This window comes from Crocodylus siamensis, chromosome 3, assembly GCF_052110815.1.
Source record: "Crocodylus siamensis isolate JL-2025a chromosome 3, ASM5211081v1, whole genome shotgun sequence".
NCBI lineage: Eukaryota > Metazoa > Chordata > Crocodylia > Crocodylidae > Crocodylus > Crocodylus siamensis.
Window position 1 is genome coordinate 197,902,480 of NC_143397.1, and position 27,430 is coordinate 197,929,909.

At 41.7% G+C, this 27,430-nt stretch overlaps 1 protein-coding gene across 10 annotated transcripts in view; it reads left to right on the plus strand.

Annotated features, from left to right (window-relative positions):
* Positions 1-27,430, plus strand: part of CSPP1 (centrosome and spindle pole associated protein 1) — a 106,207-nt gene that overhangs the window by 25,564 nt on the left and 53,213 nt on the right. For 8 of the 10 annotated variants that reach the window (XM_090040104.1, XM_090040112.1, XM_090040107.1 and 5 more), the window contains 9 exons: positions 3,732-4,177; positions 8,494-8,585; positions 11,134-11,227; positions 13,625-13,682; positions 17,874-18,046; positions 18,826-18,944; positions 21,076-21,154; positions 21,561-21,681; positions 25,655-25,802. In XM_090040104.1, the coding sequence (XP_089896230.1) occupies positions 3,732-4,177; positions 8,494-8,585; positions 11,134-11,227; positions 13,625-13,682; positions 17,874-18,046; positions 18,826-18,944; positions 21,076-21,154; positions 21,561-21,681; positions 25,655-25,802 (1,330 nt within the window). The remainder of the gene's footprint in view (positions 1-3,731; positions 4,178-8,493; positions 8,586-11,133; positions 11,228-13,624; positions 13,683-17,873; positions 18,047-18,825; positions 18,945-21,075; positions 21,155-21,560; positions 21,682-25,654; positions 25,803-27,430) is intronic. The other 2 variants (XM_090040106.1, XM_090040109.1) reach the window with 2 other exon arrangements.

A 27,430-nucleotide genomic window follows, 5' to 3' on the forward strand; every position in this document is an offset into this window, starting at 1 on the left:
CAGATTTTTTTTTATACTCATAGAAAGCAGTTTCCTAACCTACTGCCTGATATTCCATAGTAATAAAATATCTCTAAGTGAGCTTATATAACTCCTAATTTGTAACGTAACATATCCATGATGACTAAATAGACCTCATTTTTCTCTGTATTTTGTAAGAGTTTTTGTGCTGTGTAAAGGTAGGTCTACAAAGCATATCTCTGTGAAAAGAGGAAATACCTCTAAATAGTCTTTAGCATCACCCTTTGGTGAGGGAGGTGTTTTTTTGTTTTGTTTCTCTTGCTTTAATTCAACAATGTGTTGGCCTTGGGGATAATGAATGGGTTTGACCTAGTCCTCCCTTTTGAGAGAGGGAAAGATACAGCTTGGAAAAGACAGTAAGAACTGTCCTGTGTGTGAGGCAGGGGAGCAGGAGTGAGCAAAATTGGGAGAGAATATGGGTGAGGCAGAATTGTTTTCTTTTATGAACATATTGAATGCCGGTTGGCAAGTGAAGTTGGCTTGGTGAGGTGGGGGATGCCGTCCTTGGTCAGAGGCAGGGAAGTAGAAGTGGGAGCTGGGGGTGGGTTTGCTTGCTTTGGAATTTCTTTTTTTTTTCCTCTGGGCAGGAAGGGTATTTTTGTTGTAAATATTTTAATATTTCCTTCTGTTTTGTAATTCTGTATTGTAAGCTGCCCTGAGCTTTTTGGGGAAGAGTCACAGATCAATTGAATGAAAACTTAAAAAGGATTTATTTAAGTTACCCAATAAAACTACCAACAAATCTAGTTTTACTATGAGGTCTTTCAAGGTTTTTCTATCAAGTTAGTAGTATACCTGCTAAAAATGGAAAATGTGACATGAATTATGACTAATCAGCTGGCATGCATCTTATATTAGAAACGCAGCTAAAAATCAATGCAGAAGATTTACTGGTTTAATTACTAGAACTCCCCCACCCCTTCAGAAAAAAAAGATGCATGTCTGCCTGCCTGTCTGTCTGTAAAATATACCTCCTCAAATGTCATTGCTTCTGGGAGAAGTAGGGGTTATAGGGTTATAGTTGTTGGTCTAAGGACATAGGCAGACAATGTTCTTTGGATAAATGTGATATCTTTTATTAGACTAACTAAATAGGGGTTTATATATTTTCAGAGATCTTGGTGTTTACCCCCATAAAGTAGCTTACAAGTTTTGCTGTCCTTACCTTACTCAGCCAACATTTTCCTGAGATAAATGGGAGTTTTGCCTGAATGAGAGCTTTAATGAACAGGCTTGTTATACTTGTTTGGGATGCTTATAGATCTTCAAAGGCTAAAATGCTAAATGACTGTTCCCTTGGGAGAGGAGCTCCAGGTTTGGAAAAGTCCAGAAGTCCTTTGGTAACATTTAAAACTATGACATGCGAGGCTTTTGTGTGCATGAAATGAGCTAATTTTTCTACTCTGAAAGTAATTCTCATTCAGTGTTAGATGTACTGTAAAGCCCTTAAAGCTGGAGAGTGAGCACTTGGGGCCTTGTAAAGCTGGTCCATTCTGACAGTCCAGCAGTTTTTCCATCAGTACAGCACAGGAAGCCTGAAGATATGTACAGATATAACATTCAAAGGCCTTTGAAACGCTTCACTTTCTGGAGAGATGTATTTGCCCTTTGAAGTACCCTTTGGTGGAAGTGGTATAAAGCTAACTATGAAGGAAGAAAATACTATTTAGAAGTGCTTCAAAATGAAGTATTTGTTATTTAATCACACTCTGGGTATGCCTACACAAGACATTTACTGAGGTGACTAATTAGCTCTGCATTAAATGCTTGAGTGTCTACACATGCACCCCTGTTAGGGCTCAGGAAACTAATAAACTATACAGCAGAGTAGTACTTGTAAATACGAGTACTATACAATATTTACAAGTCCTACCCCATTGCAGAGCTTTTTGTTCACAGCAGAGCACATGTAGATAGTGACTGGGGCACAAGGGTATGACCCCTGGGGCTCCCTGCCAGTCGGGGCTGCTCTGCCGAGGCTCCACGTGCTGTGCATGAATAAACTCTGGAGCTGATTGCTCTGGAGTGCATGTTCAGATAGCATGCCCAGGAGCAAAAAACTCTGGTGCAGTAAGCTCTGGAGTTTGTTTAAGTGCATTAATTACGTGTGTAGAGACGCTCTCTGTGTAGCACAACAGGGCATCCCTGGGTTCTCCAGTATCCTACAGTGCACTTCTCCCTCCCACAGAAGAATGGCTCAGGGGAGAGAACCTTATCACTATAGTCCAAGCAACCTTGTTTTAGTTGACTGGTAAAGAGTTGATGATCTGAGAGGGGAGAAGGAAGAGAGAAATCTGCAAAGAAGTTCCTTCCCAATGCTTTTAGGGTTTCTAGAGTATGGAAGGAATTTCTTCTTAAAGGATTTACTTCTTTTTATTCTGAGGCATACTTTTAATGGTTTCAGAATTATAAACCCATATGTTAAAAAACAAAACAAACAAAAAAAACCCTGTCCAAAGGCAAAGCTGTAAGGTTCTTTTGCATCCTCTAGGGTAATGGAGAAGGGGGAGGGCAGTAAAAGTTGTTAAATTGAAGCTGCTTTGCTGAACTGAGATTTAGTTCAGAAATTATGGGGGAGGGGAAGAGGAGATTTAGGATGCTTTAGCAAGTGGTGCTGCAGAGGAAGCAAAACTGCAGTGACTGAGTGTCCTAGTGAATAAAGGTATTCTCTAACAAGCCTTCCTATCCTGCTCCAGTAGTCTGGGCCACTCTATCTCTGCTGTGGGGAAAACAAGGACTACGTTTGTTTGGTCCACAATCCAGTCGCATCTCAGTCACGCAACGCTTCCCTGCTGCAGGTTTAGGTTGTATTCAGTCTTATTACTTTTCTAAGGCTTGTCAACCATATTGCTTAACTCTTAAATACAGCCTTTCTCATCACAGCAGAGCCTAGTGATCAAATTAGCCTCTTCCCCTCAAAGGAGGGGAAATCTACTGGAGTTTTACTCCTGTGCAAATAAAATTATTTGACCCTTATTGGCACCTCCCACTCTGCAGTATATTAATTATCCAGCTCCACTGTCACATAGAAGAGTACTACTATTTCCCATTTTACAGAATTGAGGAACATTGAGGCTAAGTAGCTTTCTCAAGGTCATAAAAGAAGCTGGTGGAGTAGACAGTTGAACAGTGCCCTTGTTTCCCTGATTTACCTATGGTGGTGTTGATGTTCTCGATCAATGTACCTTGTGTGACAGAGGGTTTTTGTGTAGTTTTAAGAATAGGTTAAACAAACTCCGTATATAGGAAAATTTGAATAGGGATGATCCTGTGTTGAGCAAGAGGCTGGACTAAACGACCTCTTGAGATTCCTTCTGACCCTATTAGTTTATAATTCTCTGAACAATTGTCTTCTGAATCTTGGGCTAGTCTTTATCGACTATTTGTCTTTCCTTGCATTAGATGTTTTTTGGAGGGAGGAAATATATTTTTAAGTTTAAAACCCGTATCGCAGGCCTGGAAGTCTGAGATACTCCTTGTATGACCCTTGATAACATCAGGACACCTGGGATTACAAGCATTATAGATTTGCTGTGCCTTTAAACCTAAAGTTCATCTCATCATGGGTAACCTATCAGTGAGGACTGCAGGGCTATTCAAACTACTGCTGGAATGCTAATAGGAAAAAGGTGATTTAACCTGGGATGATGAAAAAGAGTAAATTATTTCCCTTTGTATTCAGATCTTTTAATATTCTTCCTATTGAACAGCATGAGACAGACCGACATAAAAAACCTGCTGCTGTTACCAGAGTCCAGCCAGAGCTACATAAACAAATAGAAGCCTCTTGCAGAGATTCAGAACTTCCCAGGAAAGATGCTTGTACTTCTACAGAAGCTTATGAAGAGCTGCTAAATAGGAGACGACAGGAGGAGGGCAGATATCGCAGATCAGATGATGAAGCTGAAGTAAGAGAGAGAATATTGCAGAAAGCACTTGATGAGAAACTGGACATTTCCAATAGGAAGTGTCACAGGTTTGCTAACAAACCTGACATTTCTGTTGGAAGACATCACAGATTTGATGAGGATTGTGATTTTGATAGAAGATACGACAGACCTGATTATGGTCCTGAAGTAAATGAGGAAATGGACTCTAGATTTAGATATGAAAGCGACTATGATAAGAAGCCTCTGAGGTTTTTCAATACTGAAAGGTATTTAAACTTTATTTTTTACTTATTCATACTTTTGAACCTTATTCACAGATATAGGTAGAATGATTTTGGCCTGCTGGGAGTCATTTAAGCAAATGGAGGGTTGGCTTATTAGACTTCATCATTAGGTTTAAAATACTTAAATTTCCTGTATTCACATATTCACAGGTTCAAGCTTGAGGAGTTTTGATTCTTCCCTTGATTCTTTTGAAGCTGATGAACTTTAATGTTATGTTGCTAGTTATGGGTGGATTTTTCAGTTGAGACCGAAGTGAGGTCCTTTTTTTGTTTTTGTTTTAGTGAATGTTAGATTCCACGCATGGTGGTTATCTTCCCCCACAACATTAAAGAAACCAAAACTCTCTCTCCTGTTTTTGTGTAATGGGTTCTGTCATAGCTGTTTGTTTGGAGGTAGATAATTAGCTGGTGTTTAACTGGATTACAGCTGTTTCTGCCTATAGTAATAGTTCCTGCATTTACATTGGGTCCTGATATAAAGATACCACCCTTACAGTTTTTGGCTCCAGCTAGATTTTCCAGGAGGATCTGGAAAAAAATACCATTTTCTAAGTGGATCCCATATTTTCAATTTTGGGAAAAGCAGCTTTTATCTTATATTTAAATTGATAACTTACAGACTTAGATGTGCCATTACCTTTCTAAAATCACACAGGAGAATCAAATAACTGAGGAAACAACTCAAAAGGTTAAATATACTAAAAAATCTAAAATGAAATGACTTTGAAAAAAATGACTTGGTATTTTATTGCATGTGCAAATGTACTTTAAATACAAAAGTCAAGATTATAGGAAACCTGATTATAGGTTGACCCCATGTTTGAGTTGATTTCCCAAATTTTATAATTTTTTTAGGGGCCCCGTGGGCTAGATAGAATGGCCTGGCAGGCCACATCCAGCTCGCAGGCCGCGTTTTGCCCACCCCGATGTAGTATCAGACTTAAGGGGCTTAACTGATTTAGGTCAAACTGGTGTATGAGACTTCTGTCCCAGACCCCTCCTGGTTCATGTTAAATCAGAGTCCCCCAGTATGCTTTGCAGCCATAGGCTAGGCTGTACTGACTGCTCCAGAGAGCAGGGTTGGCCAGCTCACTTCCCCCCACCCCAGCAGGTAAACCCTAGCTGGGGACTGGGGCCAGGGAGGGGGGTTAAATGCACCTTTTGCCAAGTACAGTGTTGTCCTGCCCTGCTGGCTTACTTGGTGCTGGCTGCGACTGTGGACTACAAATCCCAGAGGTACCTGGAAGCAGGAAGAGGAAGTGATGAGCAACTCTGCAGAGTCCTGCTTCTGTGACTGTGGACCGGAAATCCCAGAGACCTCGGGGAAGCAGGAAAAGGAAGTGAACACACAGTTAATGCTGGCTGTGTGCCACAGAGTTATGCTTTAACACTCCCTGGCTTCTGGATTGAGCAGGCATTTAGCTACATTTCATGAATCAAAAGTGATGTTTATTTGCTTATTGGTTTAATCTTTTCAGCTTAGACAAACCTGCAAAGACTGAATCAATTCAGCCTCGGGCTTTCTGACTGTCTGTACTTTGTCCAAAAGTATCAGGTATAAACCCTCTGTTACAATGGCCAGTACACCCAAGCTTTCCAACTGAACAACTATTTATAGTGGAGAAAGCAGGGGAAAAGATGCCAAAAGCTATACCATCTGTTTGCAAGGGTAGTCACACTCTAACTCTGGTATGGTATGGACAGTGGTGAAGGCAACCTACCTGATGATGATGATGAATCAGACCCCAAGCAGGAGGAGATTGCCCAGGACAGCCAGACCTCTTAAGACAGTTGTCTTCAACCTTTTTAAGCAGGAGATCACCTTTTGGCATTTAAAAACGACCAAAGATCTACTGTGTACCCCATACCCAGCGGTAAATTAGTGGGGAGGGAAGGGGGGAGTGCAGATCAAGGCAGAGGGAGAAAAAATCATTTGGGGTGTGCACCCCCAGCAGGTAAGTCTATGGGGGAAAAGGATGGGAAAGGGCTGGGGGGGGGTGTAGTTCGAGGCCTCAGCCCTAGCCCTACTTCCTCCCTCACCACTGGGGTCTTGATCTTGCCCTCCCCCTCAATGGTGGTGAGAGAGGGAGTTGGGCTACAGCAGGGGCGGGCCCTGCACAGCTGGGGCCCAGGATGGAGTGTGAGTGGCTCCTCTGGGGGGATGCGAGGTGGGGAGGGCACCCCCCCCCAGGAGGGCATGGCAGCTGAGTGCCCTCGGACCTGCACGCTGGCCAAGCCAGCTGCCACTGCAGGCTGGGGCTGGGTCTGCGCTTGGGTGGGGCAGTGGCAGTGATGGGAGAAGGGCTATGGGGGGGCTGCAGGCACCCAAAACTTCACTGTACTCCCCCCACCCCCATACCCTCCCTTCCAGTGCCGCCGCCTAGCCTGAGCACAGCATGGCCCAGACCACTGCTGTGAAGAGTGCAGCGCTGCCTTCCCCTTCCCGTGGGATCTGTGCAGGGGAAAGGGAGGGCTGGGGCTGGAAGGCAGCACTGCCATCTTCATGGTGGAGAGCTAGGCCATGTTACGCTTCAGCTGGGTGGCAGTGGCATTGCTGGGAAGGGGCACTATGGTGTGGCTATGGCGAATTTTTGGTTGCCTGCAGCCCCGCCGTGTAGCCCCACTGTTTGCCCCGTTTCTGCCCAGCTCAAGTACAGCCATGTCTCCATCCCGCAGCATTAGCCAACCTGGCCAGCATTCAGATCCAGGGGCACATGCCCCCGCCTCCACCCTGTGCCCTTTAGATGAGCCGCTTGTGGCTTCATCCCATGTCCTGGTTTGCAGGGCTTTCTCCTGCTCGAGTCCCACTCCCTCCCTCAGCTGCTGCAGCTGCCCACACTGCCCAGCATTTGGGGGAACACATTCTCTCCCCATCTGTGCAGCTGCCATTGTGACCTGGGATTTTCAACCTGGGCTGAGCCTCATCCCCTGCCTGCCCAGCGGCTGGATGCAGGTGACATTGGGCCGCTCCCAGGTGGGCTGCAGTGGGGTTTGAGTTGCAAGGCCCAGCCCACAATGGCAGCTGCCTACACTGCACACAGATGTGGGGGCATGTGCCCCTGGGGCCTCCGCCACGGTACGCACAGTGGCAGGAGCCCTCCCCTGTGCCCCTGGATGAGCTGCCTGTGCTCGATCCTCTTATCACCCCCTGGCTGGGGCCCTACTCAACTTGCTTCTACCTCTGTGGCACTCTGTCCCTCACTGTGGGGGCTTGATCTGGCCCCTTCCTTCTCCCACAGACTGACCTGCTGGGCTGGGGGTAGGGCACATGCGTGCATAGCCTCCCACTCCAGCCTCAGGTTGACTCCAAGAGGCTTTGATCAACCACTGTCTTAGGAGGTCAGTGATTTTAGACCTCCAATTTCCAGGCAGAGAACCAGCCAGATGGTGTCGAACAGGAGATTTTCCAAACATTTTTAACGTGCTTATTATGGAAGAACTGTACAAGGGGATTTAAATGACTTTGTTCCAAATACTGTCTGTCTTTAGTTGCTCAGCCATTTCCTTCCTGCCAGTAGCTGACAAATCTGACTCTTTCTTGAACTACAAATAGTCTGAATACCCATTGTAAAAGATCTGTGGGTCTTCTTACTAGTATAAGAAGTTTTCAGGTAAGTGTAGGTAATGTTCGTTTTGTTTTTTTTTAAGGTCATACCAAGGTAGAGTAAGAGATCCATCTCATGATTATAAAAATGGCTTTCAGGAGAGAGAGATCTAACAGGCATTTCCGTTTTTTTCCTTTGTAATAGCAAAAGATCACATACATACACTTCAACTGATTTAGACAGAAACACAGTGATCAGAAAAAAAGAGGATTTTTTTGGAAAAAGCGTTTACCTATTTTTCCCAATTTTTTTTTCTTCTAAGTTCTAGGGACAATTCAGATCTGAGATGCATGGATGCAGTTAAACCCTCCCTCCTCTTTCCACCCCACCCCAAAGAATGGTTTACAACCATGCATAACTTGAAGTGCTTTGCTGAATCAATGCTCAGAGGCATAACTAGGAAGTTCTGTACCCCAGACAGTGGCTACCATTCTTGTGCCCTTTTCAGTCTGCCCCACTTACACACTGATAGTATCGTGAGTGTGGTACCTACACATGTTGTCATGGAAGCTTTGTGAGAAAACACTTTTGTTACTGAGTTCTTTCTCAGATGTAGAAGTTCTCTGCAGCTATGATTTCATAAGAACTCCTCTCATAAATGGTTAACATAAAAGTAATTTAAATATTTTATGCTTTGGACTGTCTTTAAGCAAAGGCTTTAAAATCTGATCTCTTTTCATTTTTTTTGCCCAGAAATCAGGCAGACAACAATTCTCCAACCAGTGAACAGGCAAAATCAGGCATAGGTAAGGATGGCATTCCATATGCAACAGGACTCATTCTTGGTATGTACAAAAACCCAGCTAATGATTAGTCTGTATTGCAGTATTTATTATAAAAATAATGTCTGTTGAAGCTTAATATTATGTGCTTCTTATGGAATAATTGATTTTACTTAGATTTTCCTTGCAACATATCTGTGTGCTTGGCAAGCATCCATTAAGTTAAAAAGAGAAAATGAAAAGGAAAAGACAACAAAGTTCAATTACTTTTCCTCAGTGACATGAGGTACTTGTGGTTCCTTTCCAATATGCAGAATGGTAACTTTGGGATGTTTTTGGTAGCAGACACCCAAACCGATTCCCAGATTTCTCAGATAAATGAATGAAAATAGTGGAGATGTTTCACAGAATTTAGAAAATCACATTTTTAAAGTTAAATTTGGGTAACTAAAATATTGGAATATTCAGTACATTTAATTAAATTAGGATTAAAACTGTGGGAAAAGTGGAAGACAGTTGTCAGAATAACTTATTTTTTTTAAACAATTTAGATATCTAATGAATTAAACCTTTAAATGAAAATTGTATATGTTGGAGAGCAGAAATAAGCTGTTAACCATCATAATAGTTTTTTCAGGACTTGTATGCAAGACTGTGGTTGGTTCAGCTTTGCACCTTGACTAGTGATTATTATTTAAAAAAAAAGAAAAAGCATTTCTTGAGGTACCTGTTAGACTGAAAGTGCTAGAATAGCAAATTCTTGAGCAGGTCTAATCTGTGAATAGCCTCTGATTAATCTGTTCCCTGTAGTAAAGCAATGTAACACTTGATTGTTGCTACCTTATTCTGATAATCTAAACTATGAGTCTCTTGCCATAGTAACTTAGTATTCCACAAACAGAAACCTTCAAAGCATCCCTTAAAGGTAGGTAGGGAGGCATTGTTAGCTCCACTTGACAGATAGGGATCAGAGGCATAGAATCGTTCAATAAATAGGGCTGTGCAAAGCTTTGGTCCCTGATTTGATTCAGCAGAGAGATGGCCTGATTTGGTGGCTGAATCTCCAAACTGAATTGGAAGACCCTTTAATCTCTCTGAATTGAATTGGAGCCCTCTGAATCGATTTGGAAAGATTTGACGATTTGGACATAGACACGGCTTTAAATGTTTTTTCTACGTACCTCAGGGTACCAAGCAGCTCATGAATGCCTTAGTGGTGGGGCGGATATAGTGTCCCACAGGAGCATGGGGTGGGCTTCCCAGTGCGCTTGGCAGCAGACCTGAGAGTTGACCAGAAGCACTCCCTCTCCCCCTTCCCCTGCAACCCCGGCTTGGTGACTGGTGCCTCCTGGGTCTGGGGGGTGACCAGGGTCCCCCTGCAGTCCATAACTGAGCCAGGGGGGACATGAGAGCATCCCCCACACGTGCCAAGCATGTGGGGGACCCCTCTCCACGCTTCTGTGGGACTCACCATCCACCCCAGCATCTCAGCGTTCAAGAGCTGTGCTTGGTACCTTGAGGTATGTAGAAAAAACATTAAAAGCCAAATCGCTGATTCTCCAAATCCGCGTCAAATCTTCAGATTTGGATTCAGCCAAATTGAGTCAAATCACTGTCCCTGATTTGGGCTGAATCTGAATCCAAATCAAATATGGCCTGTTTTGTACACCCCTAATAAATAGCATAATGTTGTGCTTAAAATCTGTTGTCAGACCTGAGAACTGAGTCTGGGTTAAAAAAAAAATCTTGGTTCAGTGCCTTAACTATTTTTGCCTCTCTTACCATCGGAGTATAAAATTATTTGAATTTTTTTTTGCATCACAATCAACTTCCAAATGGCTCTTTCATTGGCATTCCAGACTTCTCTATTTTATGTTTGGTTGCTTTACTTCATTGAAGAGCAATACCTCTTGTAGAATGATGGGAAGGAAAAAGTGCTGAGGGGACATTGAATCATTGTCCAGGAAGGTTTCTAGTGTATTTATAAACACTCTACGTTTTTTTTTTTTATTAGTTTTAAGTTCCAGAATAAGATCAAGTGGAAACAGCCAAAAGTTCAAATGTTTTAATCGTACAAAGTACTAGTAAGGTGCAGTACTATGGAAACTATCTTTAAGTATTAAAATTACCTTAATTTTTATAGTTTCCAACTCCTTGCTTTCAGTTTCAGTTCTGGTTTTAAAAACATAATTGCATGTGAATGTACTTGTTGGTGCTCTTGGGAATGCCTAGAGGATTATTTACTTCAATTTTTTCATATAGTTTTTACCTGATTTTTTTTTCCCCCCCCCATTCCACCTCCAAATGCTACACCAAGTATAGAGTTGATTTTAAATAACTGAAATAGAATACCTGACTATTTTCAAGAGACAAATAAGATCAGATTTCAGCATTTTAGGGGTAGAAAAACAAAATTTAAAAAAAACTGATTTTTTTTTTTTTTAATCAGTAGCTGTGAAGTTGCACAGTTTTTAAACAAGCTCCAAAATGCAGGTTTCCATATTCTGCTGTGCTTTTTTTTCCTGTTCAGATGAAATTTGAAAGTGTTAGAAGAGTAAAGATGTGTATGTAACTGTCACAGAAAGTTCATGCTAACTTCCCTCTCTATTAGGTGGTCAGGACAAGGAACTTATACAAAGAAGGAAAGAAATATACAGACAGGAGCTCATGGAACAGATGGCTGAGCAACAAAGAAATAAGAGACGGTAATTTTGTAATTTGATCAAATGAAGGCTAAAAGTAAAGGCAAAAGTGGATTTTATAAAGGCTTTTGAATGTATGCAAACTTTTTCCACTCAAACATTGTGGAATTATATTACTGTATGTACTTGAATCCAAGACATGGGCGACTGGTGCCTGCTGAATCTTGGGGGGCTCTAGGTCACTGATGGGGAGGGGTGCCCTAGCGGCCAATCGCTGACCCAGCCAGCGAAACCAGAACTGCACTTCCACTAGTGCTTCCAGTTTCGGGGCTGGGTTTCCAGGGGGTGCACTGCTGATCTCGGGGGGGTGGGGTGTATGTGCACCTGCATGTACCCCCTATGAATCGCCAGTGATCCAAGATGAGGTTTTTTCCCCAGTCAGCATGGGATGGGGAAGCCTAGTCTTGCAGTACCAACCAGGGGCAGGCAGGAGCTTATCTTCAGAACTGGCCCCAGGCTAGGGGCTGACGCCAGAGCTGAGCCGCCATCTGTACCTGGCAGGAATGACTTATTTGGTGGGAAAGGGGCATGTGGTGGAGGGCAGGTGGAGGAGACAGCAGGGGGGGAACCTGCCACCTGGCCCTCCCCTCCTTGCCCCCTGTACCGGTGCCTGTCTGCCTCCTCCTCCTCCCTTCACTTTTATCTTTTGCTCCACGTTCAGTCCCTCCAGCCCCTATCCTGCTTGGCCAGGATCTGCTACCACTTCTCCCTGGCTGGGCTGGGCTGGGCTGAGGCCAGGTCAGGGCCACCACTGCTGCTGACTGACCAGGAGGAGCAGAGCTGCAGCAGAAGGTAATGCTACAAGGAGGAGCAGGGGGTGGGAGGGCAGGCTCTAGGGGATGAGGGGTGGAGAAGTAGGCTGTAGGGGGGATGGAGTGAGGGAGGCAAGGAGTTGGGGGGCAGGCACAGGCTTGGAGGGACAGGCAGCAAGAGGGCATGTGTTATGGGGATACATGACAGAGGTCAGGCACACAGTGGGACAAGAGGCAGAGAAGCAAGTGACGGGGTCTGGGCCCTCATCACCGGCTGCTGCTTTCCCTGCCACAGCAGTGGGCAGGATGAATTTAAGAGGATCCACCACTAATTAGATTCTGTACATAGACAATTATAACAGATTAATCATCTTAAATTACTCTGAATTTTGTTCCACAATAAGGCAAAGGAACACATGATCAGCTTTTCCAAGCTGGCTGCTTGAAGTGGCCTTTGTTACAGCATCTGATCACTAGATGGAAGGAGAGCCAGTTTGCGTTGAGCAAATTGGTACCATGGAATTAAATTGACCATGGTAGTGGAAACATGACACACAAAGTATCTTTTCTGGACCAGATTTCCTCATGACTGATTTCTTCGGAAGTAACTTAATACTCCAGTGTAGCACTGCCTGTGGGGTAAACACTAATGTTGGGTGCCCAAGTTGCTTTTCCTTTGGAATAAATCGAGAATACTCTGAAGTGAATTGAAGTGTTGTTTGTCCTTGTCCATAAAATCCTGGAAGGGGATTTTAAAATAAAATCAAAAGCCCAGAAATGGGAGGTATTAGCAAATTTAAGAATCAAACAACATGACCTAAGACATGAAGCTATCATGCAGTGGCTGACACAGTTCTTTTGAGCGCCAGTTTTAATTTGAATATGTTTATAATTGTTTTCCATATCAAACTTTTGTGTTGGGGGAAAAAATATTCCCCAAAAGTACTGGGAAAAATTATGCTGAAAAAGCTATTAAACTGCTTTTAAAAGTCCATTCTGGCCCAAGTTTTATTAGTCAAGTTTATATAGACAGACTTGCATCTTAGTTGTTTTAAAAGGGAAAGGAAAGTATGCTGCTTGGGAGTAAGCATCTGCTGGTGTGCTCTAACTGTTACATCTGCCTGATCTTGTAGGGAAGCAAATTAACTAGAGTGTCTTGACTTTGATCCCTAATGAAGTAGGAACAGATTTGCTACACTTGTATCCCTCCAGAACCATACGTTTGTAACAGTTGCATTGTATCCTCTTCTATTGGTATTCTGTGATATTGTTATAGTTATGTCAGCCTGTACCCAGACTTGAAGCCCTATTCTTGCTGGGAGATGCTGAGGGTGCAGTTTTGTTTATTTACCAAGAATGTATAAGATCCCTTTTCTTTGAATATAGAAAGAATTGAACAAAAGACAGCTTGGGAGCTGCAAGAAAAGACACTTAGCCAGCTAAAAACCACTCTCAGCTTTTTCTCAGTCAGGTTACCAGTACTGCCACGGCTGCCTTTTTGCATCTGTATCTATGCTGGTTTCCTTGCCCCTCACTTTTTAATATACAGCAGTACCTCTTCACCCCGTGCAGTTCTGAGGCCCATCCTACCCCTTACCCCCAGCTCATTTTCTTGCTGCAACATTTTTATTTTTATTTTTTTTAACAGTGAAAAAGAGCTGGAGCTCTTAGTTGCTGCTACTGGAGCTCTAGACCCAGGGAAGCAGGTAAGGAATATTGGTATTCTACTTTTAATTCAAATGGATCTTTTACTATGTAAGGCAGTAATTCTCAATGAGGGTGCCTCTTTTGAGAAGAGATACGCGAGGTATAAAGAGAAAAGCAGATAACTGCAGGCTCAAACTTGTTCCTGCCTGGCCGATCCCCTGGTCCCACTGCTAGGCCCCTCTGTAAGAGGTAAGCATTGCAATATATAAATTTGTTTTGAAATTGGGTGCTGCTCAATTCAAACAAGTTATGGAGCATGCCTTAAATCCAAAAAGATTGAGAGCCATTGACATAAGTTGCATTAAGTTATTTGGTAATCTAAATAGGCTTTTATGAGATATATACACCACATAGAAAGAAAACAGTTAAGGCTTTCTTAACTGGGCAATAGTGATAATCAAAATAAACAGGTCTAAGCTGCACCTTGCTCTTTTTTATCTAATTATTATGCATCTAAGTCATTGTAATGGTGCCAACTGATTATTTCAAGTTTTTTAGTTACTTTTATTAGTAAATATGTCATGTCAGAATTATGGGCTCCTATAGATATGTGTGGAGCCTGCTTCGATGCACTGGGAATCCAACATGTTGGAGCAGACTCGATTAATCAAGCATGCTGGAGCACAGAAATTGACATGCTCTGGTAGCCTTCCACATCACATGTATATCAGCATCTCTGTGCTGAAGAAATGGTTGAAATAAAAGATGTTTGATGAGCTTTAGTTCAACTCCACCGCCATTTTTTTTCAGCGTAGGGACAGGGTAGTGCAGTTGCCATCCTTGGAGGTGATCAAGAGGAGGCTGGACAGGCACCTTGTTGAGCTTGTCTGACCCCAGTAACTTCCTGCCCATGCCAGGGGACCAGACTTCATGATCTTACAGGTTCCTTCCAGTTCTACGATTCAATGGTTGATATATGTGACACCCGGGTGTTTTTTAATTAGCGCAACTCGCTAATTAAAGTGCTTAGTGCTGCATCCCAGAGCACATATACAGATGTCCTATGTGAGCATACCAAATTTTGTATAATTCAGCATATAATGACTTAACATTTTGCTTTTACTCTTAAGTAAAAGCACCATTTTCTGTTGAATTAGCAGGATATAATTAGTCTGACTATCACATTGTTAGGTAGAAGTCAGCTGGCAGCAGCATGGAGTTGCCACAGCCACTCCACCTGGCTTTGCAGGGCCCCACAAAGTGCAGGGCCCAGAGCAGTTGCTACAGTTCGCACCCCTTAAGGATGGCCCTGACTTAAGGGTTCTCAAACTTTGTGATACTGCGGTCCCAAGTGTTGGATGGTGGCAGCGGGGGATGAGGAGCTCATATGTGATGGCAGCTGCTTCTGCCATCCATCACTCTGTGCAGCCGCCATGCACCAAGTCCCTGCGTCGCTTTGTATATGCCCTGGGAAGTTTGCGCCCCCTTTTAAGTTGCTCGCAACCTTCTGGGGGGTTGTGACCCACAGTTTGAGAACACCTGGCTTACTGGATGCCATAGAATCCTTTTACTCTGGAAATCCTGGTGGATGGTTCTTTGTTTTTATTAGACAAATGTAATTAACACAGACTTTACAATACATTATGCTGTTTTCTGGAGAGCACTGCAGCTAACTCCTTCCATGGATACTGTAGAAGAAGCCATCAGAATTAGGATGAGGACGGACACCATTTCTTCTTCAAAATACAAGGAACAGCCATAAGATACTTTGTCATGAAGCAGCCTAGTTGCTGTGGCAGCAGGTGGTTAGCAGCAAAGAGCATGTAGTAGTGAAGCCTTCCATATGCATTGTGTATGTCTTGCAAACTGATAGAACCAGTGTGAGCTTGACATGATTTAAAATAATTAATTTAACAAGGCATCACAATTAAGTAGAATTACATTCCTCATTAAGCAGCAGTCTGGGCCTTTAAATGTTGCTTAAGTTGAAATTATTTTTTAAGGAGACCTTCCAGCTAGGTGAATTTTGCAAGTGAATGCATGCTGGTTAAGAGGAGAGTGCATAATTAAGTGTTGATAATGGCTCAATAGAGTTCTGTCCAACTTCTGTTCCTCTGAGCAGGGTGCAAATTAAGGGGGAGCTGGGCGGGTGGGTGGAGGCTGAGCCTCCCTATAAGGGACGAAAGCCCCGATGTAAGATTTGAAAATCATAACCTGGGGGGTCTCCAATCAGATTGCTGCGTCACTTAAGTGGACATGTTAATCAAACTTTTTTTGCAGACCTCCCGTCCCCCAAGAGTTCAAGTATAATTCAAACCCTGCCCCCGGGGGTATCCCTAGTGGGGGCTGCATACAACATCGCCTGCACCAGTCAAGCTGCAGGCCCCAGGGACACTCCCTCAATCCCCCACCTCAGTACACCCTTATGTTGTCTCCTTTGCCCCACCCTTGCACCACTGGCATACAGGACACCTACCTCCACCATTGCACCATGTGGGTGCAATTCCCCATGCTTGGCCCCATTTTCCCTCTCTCCTCCCACCCTCCAACTCAGAGCCCTGTACTCACTCTCATCTCTGTACACTGCTTGCCATATTGCCCCATCCCTGGGGGCAGTGGAAGGAAGTGACAACTGGAGGAGGCAGGGGAAGCCTAGAGATCTTAGACTCTGTTGTAGCCAGACTGATTGGGGGAGTTGTGGCTGAGCAGAAGCTCTGGGTCCACAACATAACCCTTTGTGAGCTGTGTGTGGTCTGCAGGTGGCTATATGGACAGCCCTGATTTTAATAGACTGCTTGTTTTTAAAGTAAACAGTCACTAAAGGTAGCAAGCTTGCCATGCTATAGCCTAAATTTTGAATAAAATAAGGATTGTTTACTTAACCGGCAACTGTGATAATGCCTTGAGTCCAACCTGGGAACAAGTAAAAACCAAACATGTTTTTTTTATGAAAAATTCCTTTAAATATTCCAGTGCTCAAGGGACCAAAAATGAAAAAACTAAAAACAAGAAACCTCCTGTTAGTAGTAGTAGTGTGTGTGTGTACATGTACACACACACACACACACACACACACACACACACACACACACACACACGTAATTTACAAGTATATATGTATGTGTGGAATCTGGTAACATAATTCTGATTATAACTCTGATCATTTTAAAACTAAATAATATAAATTCAAGTGTTTATTTCTAAAACAGTTTTAAGAATTTGATACCATTCTTTCTTCCTGTTTTTTTTTTTTAAAGTTCTTTTCATAAGTAAATGTGTACTAACTTCATTGTATATACTGTCTTGCAGCTAAATGAAGAGGAGGTAAACATTTAACATATTGCTGTGAATATCTAAAATATTATACCCAATTTGGTATATGAGTCCCAATTGGATATATAGTATTCAACAGCTGCTGGCATTTAGTCCTAGAATGCATGGTTTATTGAAGAACTATGGTCTTAAGGAACAACAAGATTATAAAATACATCTATTTCTCTTTTGAAATTTATGAATAAACTTTTACTTTCTATTCACATGGTTCCTATTTTAAACAATATAAGACATTTCTAATGTGCAAAGCAATTAATAGGCAAAATTTTGGGGGGTCTACTAGGACAGTTTTTAAACTAATCTGCTTGCATGTTTTGCATTATTTGCATGTTCTTGCATTTTTTTTATCTTGAGGCTACTAATTATCAATAAACATTTTTAAAAAACCATTTAATCTACATAGATGCTGCCTTTAAAAAATAAAAACTTGGTGTAACTTTAGTAGATGGAAAAATCTAAAAAAAACATATTGGAGGAACATCTTGCATTCCTTTTAAAAAATGCCACTGTTCTGAAATGTTTATTGGCATAAGTCTCAACACTTATTTCTTTTGCAGATTTTAGGCTGTTACAGAGCTAATGTTCTTCCTTTTGTGAATTTACCTAAATATAATAGAATGGGAAGGCTGTTGATATAGAAAACTGGCAGTTTGAGATACTAGTGCTGGAGATGGTCATGAAAAGATTTTTGTATCCTGGTCACTGTCATAATTTCTTTCCTGGAACCCAGAAGAGCTTGATTTTAGTGAAACTATCAGTTTGCACAAACATAAGGTATACTTTTGACAGTTGTACTAAGAAATTGTAGGCTACTACTAGAAATATAATTAATGGGAAACAGAAAAATAGTTTAGCACTAAATTCCTTTGAGATTCGGAATATCAAATGGGAGTGACTAACCACATTTTTATCTTTAGCCTGATAGACTGAAGCAATATGGTTTGACAGCAAGAGCCTCTGAAGAAAAGGTACCACCTGAAAGGCCCAAATCGGCTTTCCAGACGCCCCTTCCTGCACCTCCTGTTTCACCAGTGAATGAGGACTTTCACAGGGGAATATCCAGTGTTCTTGGTGAAATAGTAGCTCCCAGGTACTTGCCTACAATTACTTGGATAAGTAGGGTAGGACAGGGCTGGGGTTAGTTTGTGGTGGGCATGTGGTGCAGATGGGTGCTGAGGGGGCATCCCTGTGGCCTGCATCTTGGGGGCCCTTGGCTCATCTTAGTGCGACTTAAATCGTGTATAGCTCCTGCTGGTGTGTCTTACAGGGCCACTTCCTTAGTTGGGCAGCCCTGGGCTAGGTAGTTGCAGATAGAGAATTTGGTGTCATTACAAGCTCTCTACTCTGCTAATTTGCATGGCTGAGGAAGAGCAGGGGGGGCATAGATGGAATTTATTTCTCAGTAGTGTGCCCAGATTTGCTCAGGAGGTGTTAATAGATGTGTGCAGTTACACACATAAGTAATATCTAAAGAGTAAACAATGGTGGCACTTTTTTATCCTTCTCCCAATAAACATCTTAGCATGAAAGCAAATATTTTCAAATCTCTGTTATTAAATTAGCAAGAAATAAAAGTAGAAACAGATGCTCAGGCTCTGTGCATATGAGCATTCTGGGAGGCTTTGCTTAAGTCAAAATAACGTGTCCTCACTACAGGCAGATCATCTGCTCCCTATCTTTTACTGTGGCATGTGCCTGTCTACAAGGCACAATCAGGATCTCAGAAGTCATAACTGAGCTCATTCTAGAACTTTTTCATGCTTTGATTTTTTTTTTTTTCATTTTGCTTTAGTCTTCGCTTTTTTTTTAATTTGTGCTATAATTTCTCTTTATCTCCCCCCAAAATCTTGTACCTTCCTTTTGATATAGGATTGCACCTCTACCTCCACCTCCACCACCAGTTTTGACTGACAATTACAGAACACCTTACGATGATGCATACTATTTCTATGGGGCTAGGAATCCTTTGGATCCCAATCTTGCATATTGTAAGTTGACTCTTCAAAATGGATTATTTTAAATCAAAGTGATTCGAGTCATTAATTAAATCAACAAGTAAGAAAACTTGTTTAAAATACTTTTTTAAACCTTTTCTACTTTTGTACATTTCTACTTTTTAGTTATTTTCCTAAGGAAAGGTTGATTCTTGCTGGTTTTCAATCATTAAGACAATTTGCAAGTCAATGTAGATTTACACCAACTTTTTGCCAGCAAAGGTATCATATTTCAGGAGATACCTAGTTTAATATACATTTATATTGATTCTTAATTTTTATACTTTATTATGTTAGAAAATGGTGAGAGACACTTCTGATTTACTAGATAAATAATATTTTACTTGTGATTTGTCATTCTTTTTGAATGAAAATTCAAATTTAAATTAAAATACAGAAAACTAATGTTTTTTAACATTTGCTTTTAATAACTAAATACAACTATGTTAAATATGGTTCTGCATAAGAAGAAAGTTTATTATAATGTTTTGCATTATAGTAAGGCCTTATTATCAATAGTTGGTATGTTTTAAGATATTTAAATAGAAAAGCTATACACGTAGAAAAAATGTCTTGTGATGTGAGCTATAAATGGGTTGAGATAAATAAACCGTGTTGTAAATTGGATGTAATTTGATCAGATTCTTTCCTGTATATGGCCTCGGAAGATGTACATTTCTTTAATTGTATGCCACCACAGAAACAAGTATAAGCTTTGAGAGAAGAAGAGGGAAAATGCTCTATTGAGGTGAATATTGTAATTCAGTGTCAGGCTGTATTAATCTCCAAGAGAGGTTCTGGTTGATCAAAGGCTATCCTATTGATGAACAAGGAAAGAATTCTTTGCCTGTTTAGGGTGGCCTGTACAGAGCACCTACATCAGTCACTAAAGCGAAGTACAGATTCTGAATCTCCATTCCATACGCTCTATTCCCTAACGCATGCTGGGTACCGATTTTGTTTCTGTTTGTGGTCTTGTTTCTCTTCATTTTTCTCTTCAGCTCTTCTGGGGATACAGCAGGCCTTGGAAGAGGTATTTCCTGAGAACTAAAGCAATGATGATTTTTCCAAGAAAACTTTATTCCCTGTATTTCCTAATCATGCCTTTCTAACTAATGTTATTTCAAGAAACAATGAAGATTTGCTGTCCAAACAACTTAATGCAGTGCCTCACAGTCTCTTCCAGAATCTTCTCTCTCCAAAAACCAGAAAATAAAGTGAATGTATTCAGTCTTTAGACCGATGTCCCAGTCTTTATTTTGCTGTCTTGGCATGACGGCCCAATCTGCCCCATCAGACATCATATTCTCTCCTTCAGACAACACAACATTGTGTGGATACAAAAGGAGAAATTAGATTCTTTGTGGGCCGTTATGCCTTGGGCAGGCTGCAAGCACTAACTGGCTACTACTAGCCTGTACTTGAACTCTTTTTTTACTGCAAAAAAGGATATATAGAATGTGTAATATGTAAAAACCCCCTTGCCCTGTGCATTTTTTCTGAAAAATAACCTGCACTTCTCTCTGCTCTGTATGGTAGTTTTATATTACCAGATTGCTACAGATCCCTATAGCAAAAAGTACTATGCACTTCTACTTCTCTAAAGCATGTAGCTCAGCACAAAAACAAGCAGTTCATGTTCCTTTATGTTCAGATGCATCTTTGCTCATATTGTAATGTGAGATGTAGCAAATTGTTTTGCATACTCCTTAGTGGCAGTCAGTATAGCTGTTCCCCAATACAGTGACAAGCAGTTGACTGCATGTACACAAATAATGCATTTATTCAGTTATTGGTCATATTTGTGTGTTATAGAGCTGAATATACGTAGCGGATATAGTTAATGGCTCTTACTAACCCTATGGGTCACTGTTGAATTCACAGATTAAAGATAGGAGTGTGTATCTCAATACCGTATTTTCTATGTTTTCACCATTCCAAGTATTAAGTGCAGGTGACCGTATGGAAGGGGTGAAAGGCACTGCTGTAAAATTAAGGCTTGCCTTAACTTAGCTCTGAAACTTTGTTAATGCAATGACTTATATTGCCTCCCTTCCACTGATAACAGTAAATGTATGTCATTATGTGCATCCGAGATTTAAATGACTTGTCTTTTACTCTTTAGATGGTACAGGAATGATGGGAATGCAGCCTACGCCTAATCTTTCAGTTCCCTTAGGACAGGTACCAGCAGATCAGTCTGTGTAAGTACTATTGCTGTTCATTTAACATTGTTTTATCGTAGTTTTACTCATGGGTACACACCTTTGAAGTGAGGTTTAGTAAAAGAAATTTTCCAAACTTCTGGTTATGAGTTCCTGGCCTAACATATAATTAAGCAATCCCTGCTGTGTTGAGTAGGTGAATTCATAAATAGATGTAGCTATTTACAGAGATGGACAGGCTGTGAAAAAAGATACTTCTCATGTTTGACCTCAGAACGCTTTCCTGCCATGGCAGGGGGTTGGACTTGATGATCTGCTCAGGTCCCTTCTGACCCTACTAACTATTAAACTATGTGTCACTTGTATACATTTCAGGCAAAAAATAACTTTTTCCTTGCTTTAAATTATATTCTTTTTTTTACTTTTTTTTTTTTTTTAAATTGAGAAGCAACAGTGGACAGAGAAACATAGGGGATAGACCAAAAAGTCTTGGAAAGTTTCCCGAAGAAAAGCCAAAACCCTCAAAAGAATCATCTTTATCTTATCAGCAAGAATTGCAACAGCAGGTATTAAGTATCCTTAATGGGGTCTAAATTTTTACATTTTTTTAAAATTGTGTTTATGTTTCAGGGTGTAATTCTTGTTAGAACATATTTGGTCAGGGTACAAGTAAAAAGTATTTTAATAAGTAGAAATGTTCTTTCTGGTTAGGGTTTTATCACCAACAGAATCCTGAAGTTGAAGCTCTACTGACAGTTACGTGGATAATGTACAGAACAGACCAGAATTTAACATTCTCTTCCTTTGGTTAAACTTTGCTACTAAAATTAATCAGTTAAAACTGAATTAACACTAAATTAGTTACCACATAGCTATTTTCTTGACCATAATGATGCTTAAATACCTTGCTGTAAACTTTCCAGTACAAGGGTAATAGCTATCACAGTAAGATTTACTTCCTTTCATTACTACTGTATCCCACAGCACTTCACAAACTGTAGACCAACAAACAGCAGTATAGAAAAGCAGCTCTTTCTAGGAGTTGAAGGTTGTGGCCAGATGGCATTTATTTATTCATTAAGAACCTTGGGTACCATGAACACAAATGAAAAAGACACCGTCCTAGAAGAGCTTGTCATCTGAGAATAGATAAGATCTTTGAGAGAGAGGAGGGAAGGAGATAACAGTTGCACTGAGAGCATGTTGTAATTATAAGTTCGCTGCATGGATCTTGGTGATTTAAAAAATAATTTGTGATCTGTAGCTGCTGTGTCAAAGAATTAGAATGTAGTCAGCATGCCATGTTGATGAAGCAGGGAACTGTGAAAGAAGGGAAAAGGGAAAGAGGATTGGAATGGTTATGATAATATACAGGACAGAAAGGAAAGTTAGGAGAGAAAGGAACCGAGCAGAGAGGGGAGGAGAGAGCATGGGAGTGGGAAAGTAGAAAGAGCAGAAAAGTGTAGGAGCAGAAGAAAGGTGTAGTGAAAGAAATAGAAGATAGAGTTAAGAAAATCAGGAAGGTGAAGCTATCTATGAATGCTTGTCCAACGTAGGATGATGGGAGGATTTTTCAGGAAGCAGTCATCTTCTTTTAAACTGCTTCCTGAGAGGCAGAGGAATATTGGATGGCAGAGAAGTCCTTCACAAATTTTCAATAATTAAAGGGATACTGAAACTTATTACCTAGTTAGTTGTTTTTTCTAAAGAATTTAAAAGTAGCTTGAAACTGTGGTTTGACAAACTACATGGTCTTTAAAAATATTTTCTCATGTGAGAAACCCACCCAAACTGATCCTCTGACTACAGAGGAAGCAGGGAAGATGATACTATCAGAGAAAGACAGTGAATAAACTGCAAAATAGAGAAAGTTCTTTAATTTTTTTATTACAGGTATCTTAGACATAATATGCATACATATGTAAAATAAAAAAAAAAAAGAATTTATACAGAAGTATGACTTTTGTTTTAACTTGATGTCTTTTCCAAAAAGGTTAGGCAAATGTAGGTAGTGTAAGAGTGAGACCTGACAAAGAATGTCTTGCATTCAAAAGTTTATCTAACTTTATCCCAACTAAATAGTTGGCCCAATGAAAGATACCACCCTAAGAAATTCTTGCCTTTATTCAGCTATAGTGAAGAGAGGAATAGGGTTTTTATTAGGGGTGGACTAATAGAGAATTTTTGAGCTGATACCCATGGTTGATTTTTAACAAGCTTTATTGGCCAATACGGATCTGTTTCTGATATGTAGCCGGGCAGCATAAAGAGCGGTGTCCGGCTGGTAAATTTGTTGTGAGGGAAGGAGTGGGATGGGGGGCAGATTGAGGCCCCCATGGTGAGGGAGGGAGTGGGGCAGGGGCAGGTGCTGGACAGCCAGGGCAGGGTGCAGGATGGAGCTGCAAGTGGCTTGTCCAGTGGGTGTTGGGGGGGGGGGGGGGGGGTCAGCTTCCGCATGCACCCTAGAGGTGGCACGGGGGCATGTGTCTTTGGATCTACCCATGGGGTGAGAGTGGACTGTCAATGCAGGCTGGGGCTGGGATGTCACTGAGCTCTTCCTGGCAGGGGGTTTGTGATGGGGCTGTGCTCAGGGTGGATGATGGTGGCACTGGGAGGGGGCTATGGGGAAGGCTGCAGCCATCCTAAAATTTGCTGTAGCCCTGCCCAACTCCCCCTCCCAGCACTACTGCCACCTGTCCCAAGCACAGCCCTGGTCCCAGCCTGCAACAGCAACCTACCCTCACCCCATGCCCACATCTGGGGGCACATGCCCTCCCATGCTCTCCTGGGTTGATGCAGTGGTGGGAGCTGTCTCCCCACTCCCACCAGATGAGCTGCTTGTGGTTCCGTCCCCCACTGTGCCCTGGCTGTGCAGTGCCTGCCCCTACCCCAGCCCCACTCCCTCCCTCACTGCTGGGGCCTTGATCTGCCCTTCATCCCCAGACCCCTTCCCTCACAACAGACTTCCCAGCCAGACTCTGCTGTCCTCCATGCTGCTGGGCTGTGCTCTTTGCTGTCTGAGTGCTGGGCTGTGGCTGTGCACATGCATTAGGCATTTATCGGTGGTGTTATTGGCCACATCAGCCAAAAAAAGCCAATGGCCAGTACAGTCAATTTTCTTTATATTGATGCTGATCCAATATCGAACCAATTTATCGGTACACTTCTAGTTTTTATCTTTCTTAATAATAAGAAAAATGGTAATAATATTATTGAAACAGTTATGTAGGTGTAGAGCAGGGGTGGGCAAAATACAGCCTGCAGCCTGGATCTAGCCTGCCAACAGATTTGATTTGTCGCTAACTCATTTGATCTGGCCCATGGGTGGCTGGCAGCTCCGGCTGCCATGTGGTGCTGGGCAGGCAGGTGACATCAGCCCTTGACACGGTGGCATTAGCTGTGGACCTGGGTGGCTCCACTGCAGTGGGTGGATGGCGGTGTCAGCTGTGGACGCTGTTAGCTGGTTCAGGAGCCCAGACACAGAACCTGCTGGCAGCATCCACAACTGATGCTGCTGGCCTTCCAGTGCAGTGAAAACTCCCACCTAGAGCCCTGGCTTGGAACCTGCCAGCAGCGTCAGCTGTGGAGCCCGGGACCTAGGCAAGAGCTTCTGTGGCGAGTGGGTGTCAGCATCAGCTGTGGCATTGCCAGCAGGTTCCACATCGGGGCCCTGGAACCTGCTGGCTGCACCCGCAGCTGATGCCACAGCTTACTTGCCCCAGTGGAAGGACCCTATGTGGGTCTACAGCTGAGCCTTGGGGCTCCTGGTGACCTACAGTTCTGGCTGAGTTCTGGAGAGGGAGAGAGAGAGAAAAGAAGAGAAAGACAGAGAGGGAAGGGAAATGGAGACAGACACGAATGTGGCCCTTGACAGTTCACCAGAACTCATTAAGTGGCCCTCCAGCTGAAATAATTGCCCACCCCTGGTGTAGAGTATCATCAGCGAACAGCTTTGTGCATTTTTCATGCCATAGAATATTAGAAAATTATTTTCCTTTTTCTAATGACACTTTTCCCCATGCTTTATAAACCTGTTGCCTAAATAGTCAACTCTACAAGGTCCAGAGGTCCAGAAAAACTTTAAAAAATGATTTAAATAATTTTTGGTTATTTTTTTTCAAATCAAAGTGTGAAAAACCTAAGACTTTCTAAAGCTGGAAGCACATGCTAGGTCCTTGTAGAATGCTAGAGGTAAAATTTTCTGGGATGCAAATTGATTTCAGTTATTACAAGATCAGAGGATATTGAGCCTTTTATCTGTCACTGGTACATGGTGGGATGTCCTATAATTTGAATTTTGTAGTGTCTGAATGTATTTTTGTGATCTATTTATCGTCTATATGTGTGTGTATACCTTATGAGGTAGGTGGTCAGTAAAACTACATGGAATATGTGGTTTGAAGAGTTGGCTCTGAATTTTTTTTACTTTGACTTCTGTGGAAAATTATGGAACTTAGTCTGCTTTGTGACTTTCTTTAATGTCAACTATATCTTTATTAAAAACTTTTTTGGTGTGACTGAGTGTGGTATCTCTTTTAGATAAGAGAAAGAGAAGAACGACGCAGACGAGAGAGAGAGGAAAAGCAACAATATGAAGCAAAATTAGAAGCTGAAATGAGAAGTTACAATCCCTGGGGAAAAGGTGGTGGTGGTGCTCCTCTCAGAGATACAAAAGGAAATCTGATAAGTATGTTTGAAGGTGTGGGTTTTATTTGGGAGATAGGTACCATTCTCACCTCTTTGTTATGAGCTCTGTTTGGCCAAACTTTATTTTTGTATTACACCATTGGTACATGTAGCACTTAAGGGAAAATTATATAGCTGGTGTCCCAAGAAACTTGTAGCCTAAGAATCTGTAATACCAATTTGTTTGGGGCATTTTCAAGTAATATCACTTCTAGCTTGGATCTTCTACTTGGGAGACTTTTAACTAGGAACAAAATTGAATGAATCTATTTACTCCTGTTAGCACCCTGACAGACTGCCATATGAATATTAACTAGGCACTGATGTCAGTATTCAGCATTTATTTGCTCTTTGCTTTTTTCCTTTGAAGTGCCATGTGCTTGTTAGCTAACTAATTCCCAGAACACTTTGTGCATTCCCAGAACATTTTGTGCAAAAGATGGATATGGACAAAAGGGATGTATCTGATGCAGGGGAAATGATTTATCCAAGGTGACATGGCAAGTCAGTAACAGCTCTGGGATAAAGTTGAAATCTGTGGCTTCCTCTTTGGAGTACAGTCCTCTATATCAGCTGTTTGGTTCTGTTTGTAATCCTAACTCTTGAATTCTTGCATTTGAATTCATGTTACAACAACAAAAAATACAGGAATTTTCAAAGTGTGTATATTCTCATTATTGAATCAAAGCTTAGTACTTGATATCAAACTGTAGTGCTGCTGAATTCAGAATCACTAGTTTCTCTAGAAATTAAAACTAACATTTTCAAAACTTGTTGTCTATAAAATAGATTTAGAAATGTGCATTGTCTGGGTTTGTGTTCTATGTGTACAGTAAATGGCTGCTTTTGAAAAAGGGTTATAATTTAAATGTTCGGGAATATGTGTGTTGAAGTACTCAGATTTAAAAGTTTTCAGTGACTCTCTTATACGATGTCCCTAACATTCACTCTAACTGAGCTATATTTCTTTTCCATTGCATATTAATGGCATTCTCACGGTAGATTGTAGTCTCAAAATAGATGTTACAGTGGAAAGGATTATGAAGTCATTGATTCGTGAAGAATCTTGTATACCTAGAGATTATGTTCGGGTTTCTTAAATATTCTAAATTTTAATTTTAATTTAAGCATCCTTCCTTACAATTTGCTTTAAAAAATTTGCTCTTACCATATTTATTCAAACAGAAGACAAGATTTCCACCCCCTCTCTCCCCCCCCCCCCCGCCCCCAAACTGGCTTGCGGGGAAAAAGTCCCTTATTTTATTGCATACAACAAAATCTCACTAAATATGTTGTCTGTCTTTAAAGTGGTGCCAAAAGCAGCAGGTGCTTAGCAATGGAAACAACCATGAATTTGATTAAATGCAGCCAACACACTGAGCATGGATATAAAATAGATTGGGTAAACATGCTGATGGAAACTACCATAAGCGGGCTTTTGGGGGTTTTTTAATTTAAATTTTTCATATTCCAAGCCAAATTAGCCAAAACAGATTCCAAATCCAAGAGTCAGTCCAGAACCATAAGTGGCCCTACTATTGGCAAACATCCTCCAACCCCATCTGGTGCTTCATATGTTTTTCAAAACCTTTGGCTGGCATCCTACTTGCAGGCCCAAGCTGGGAGACT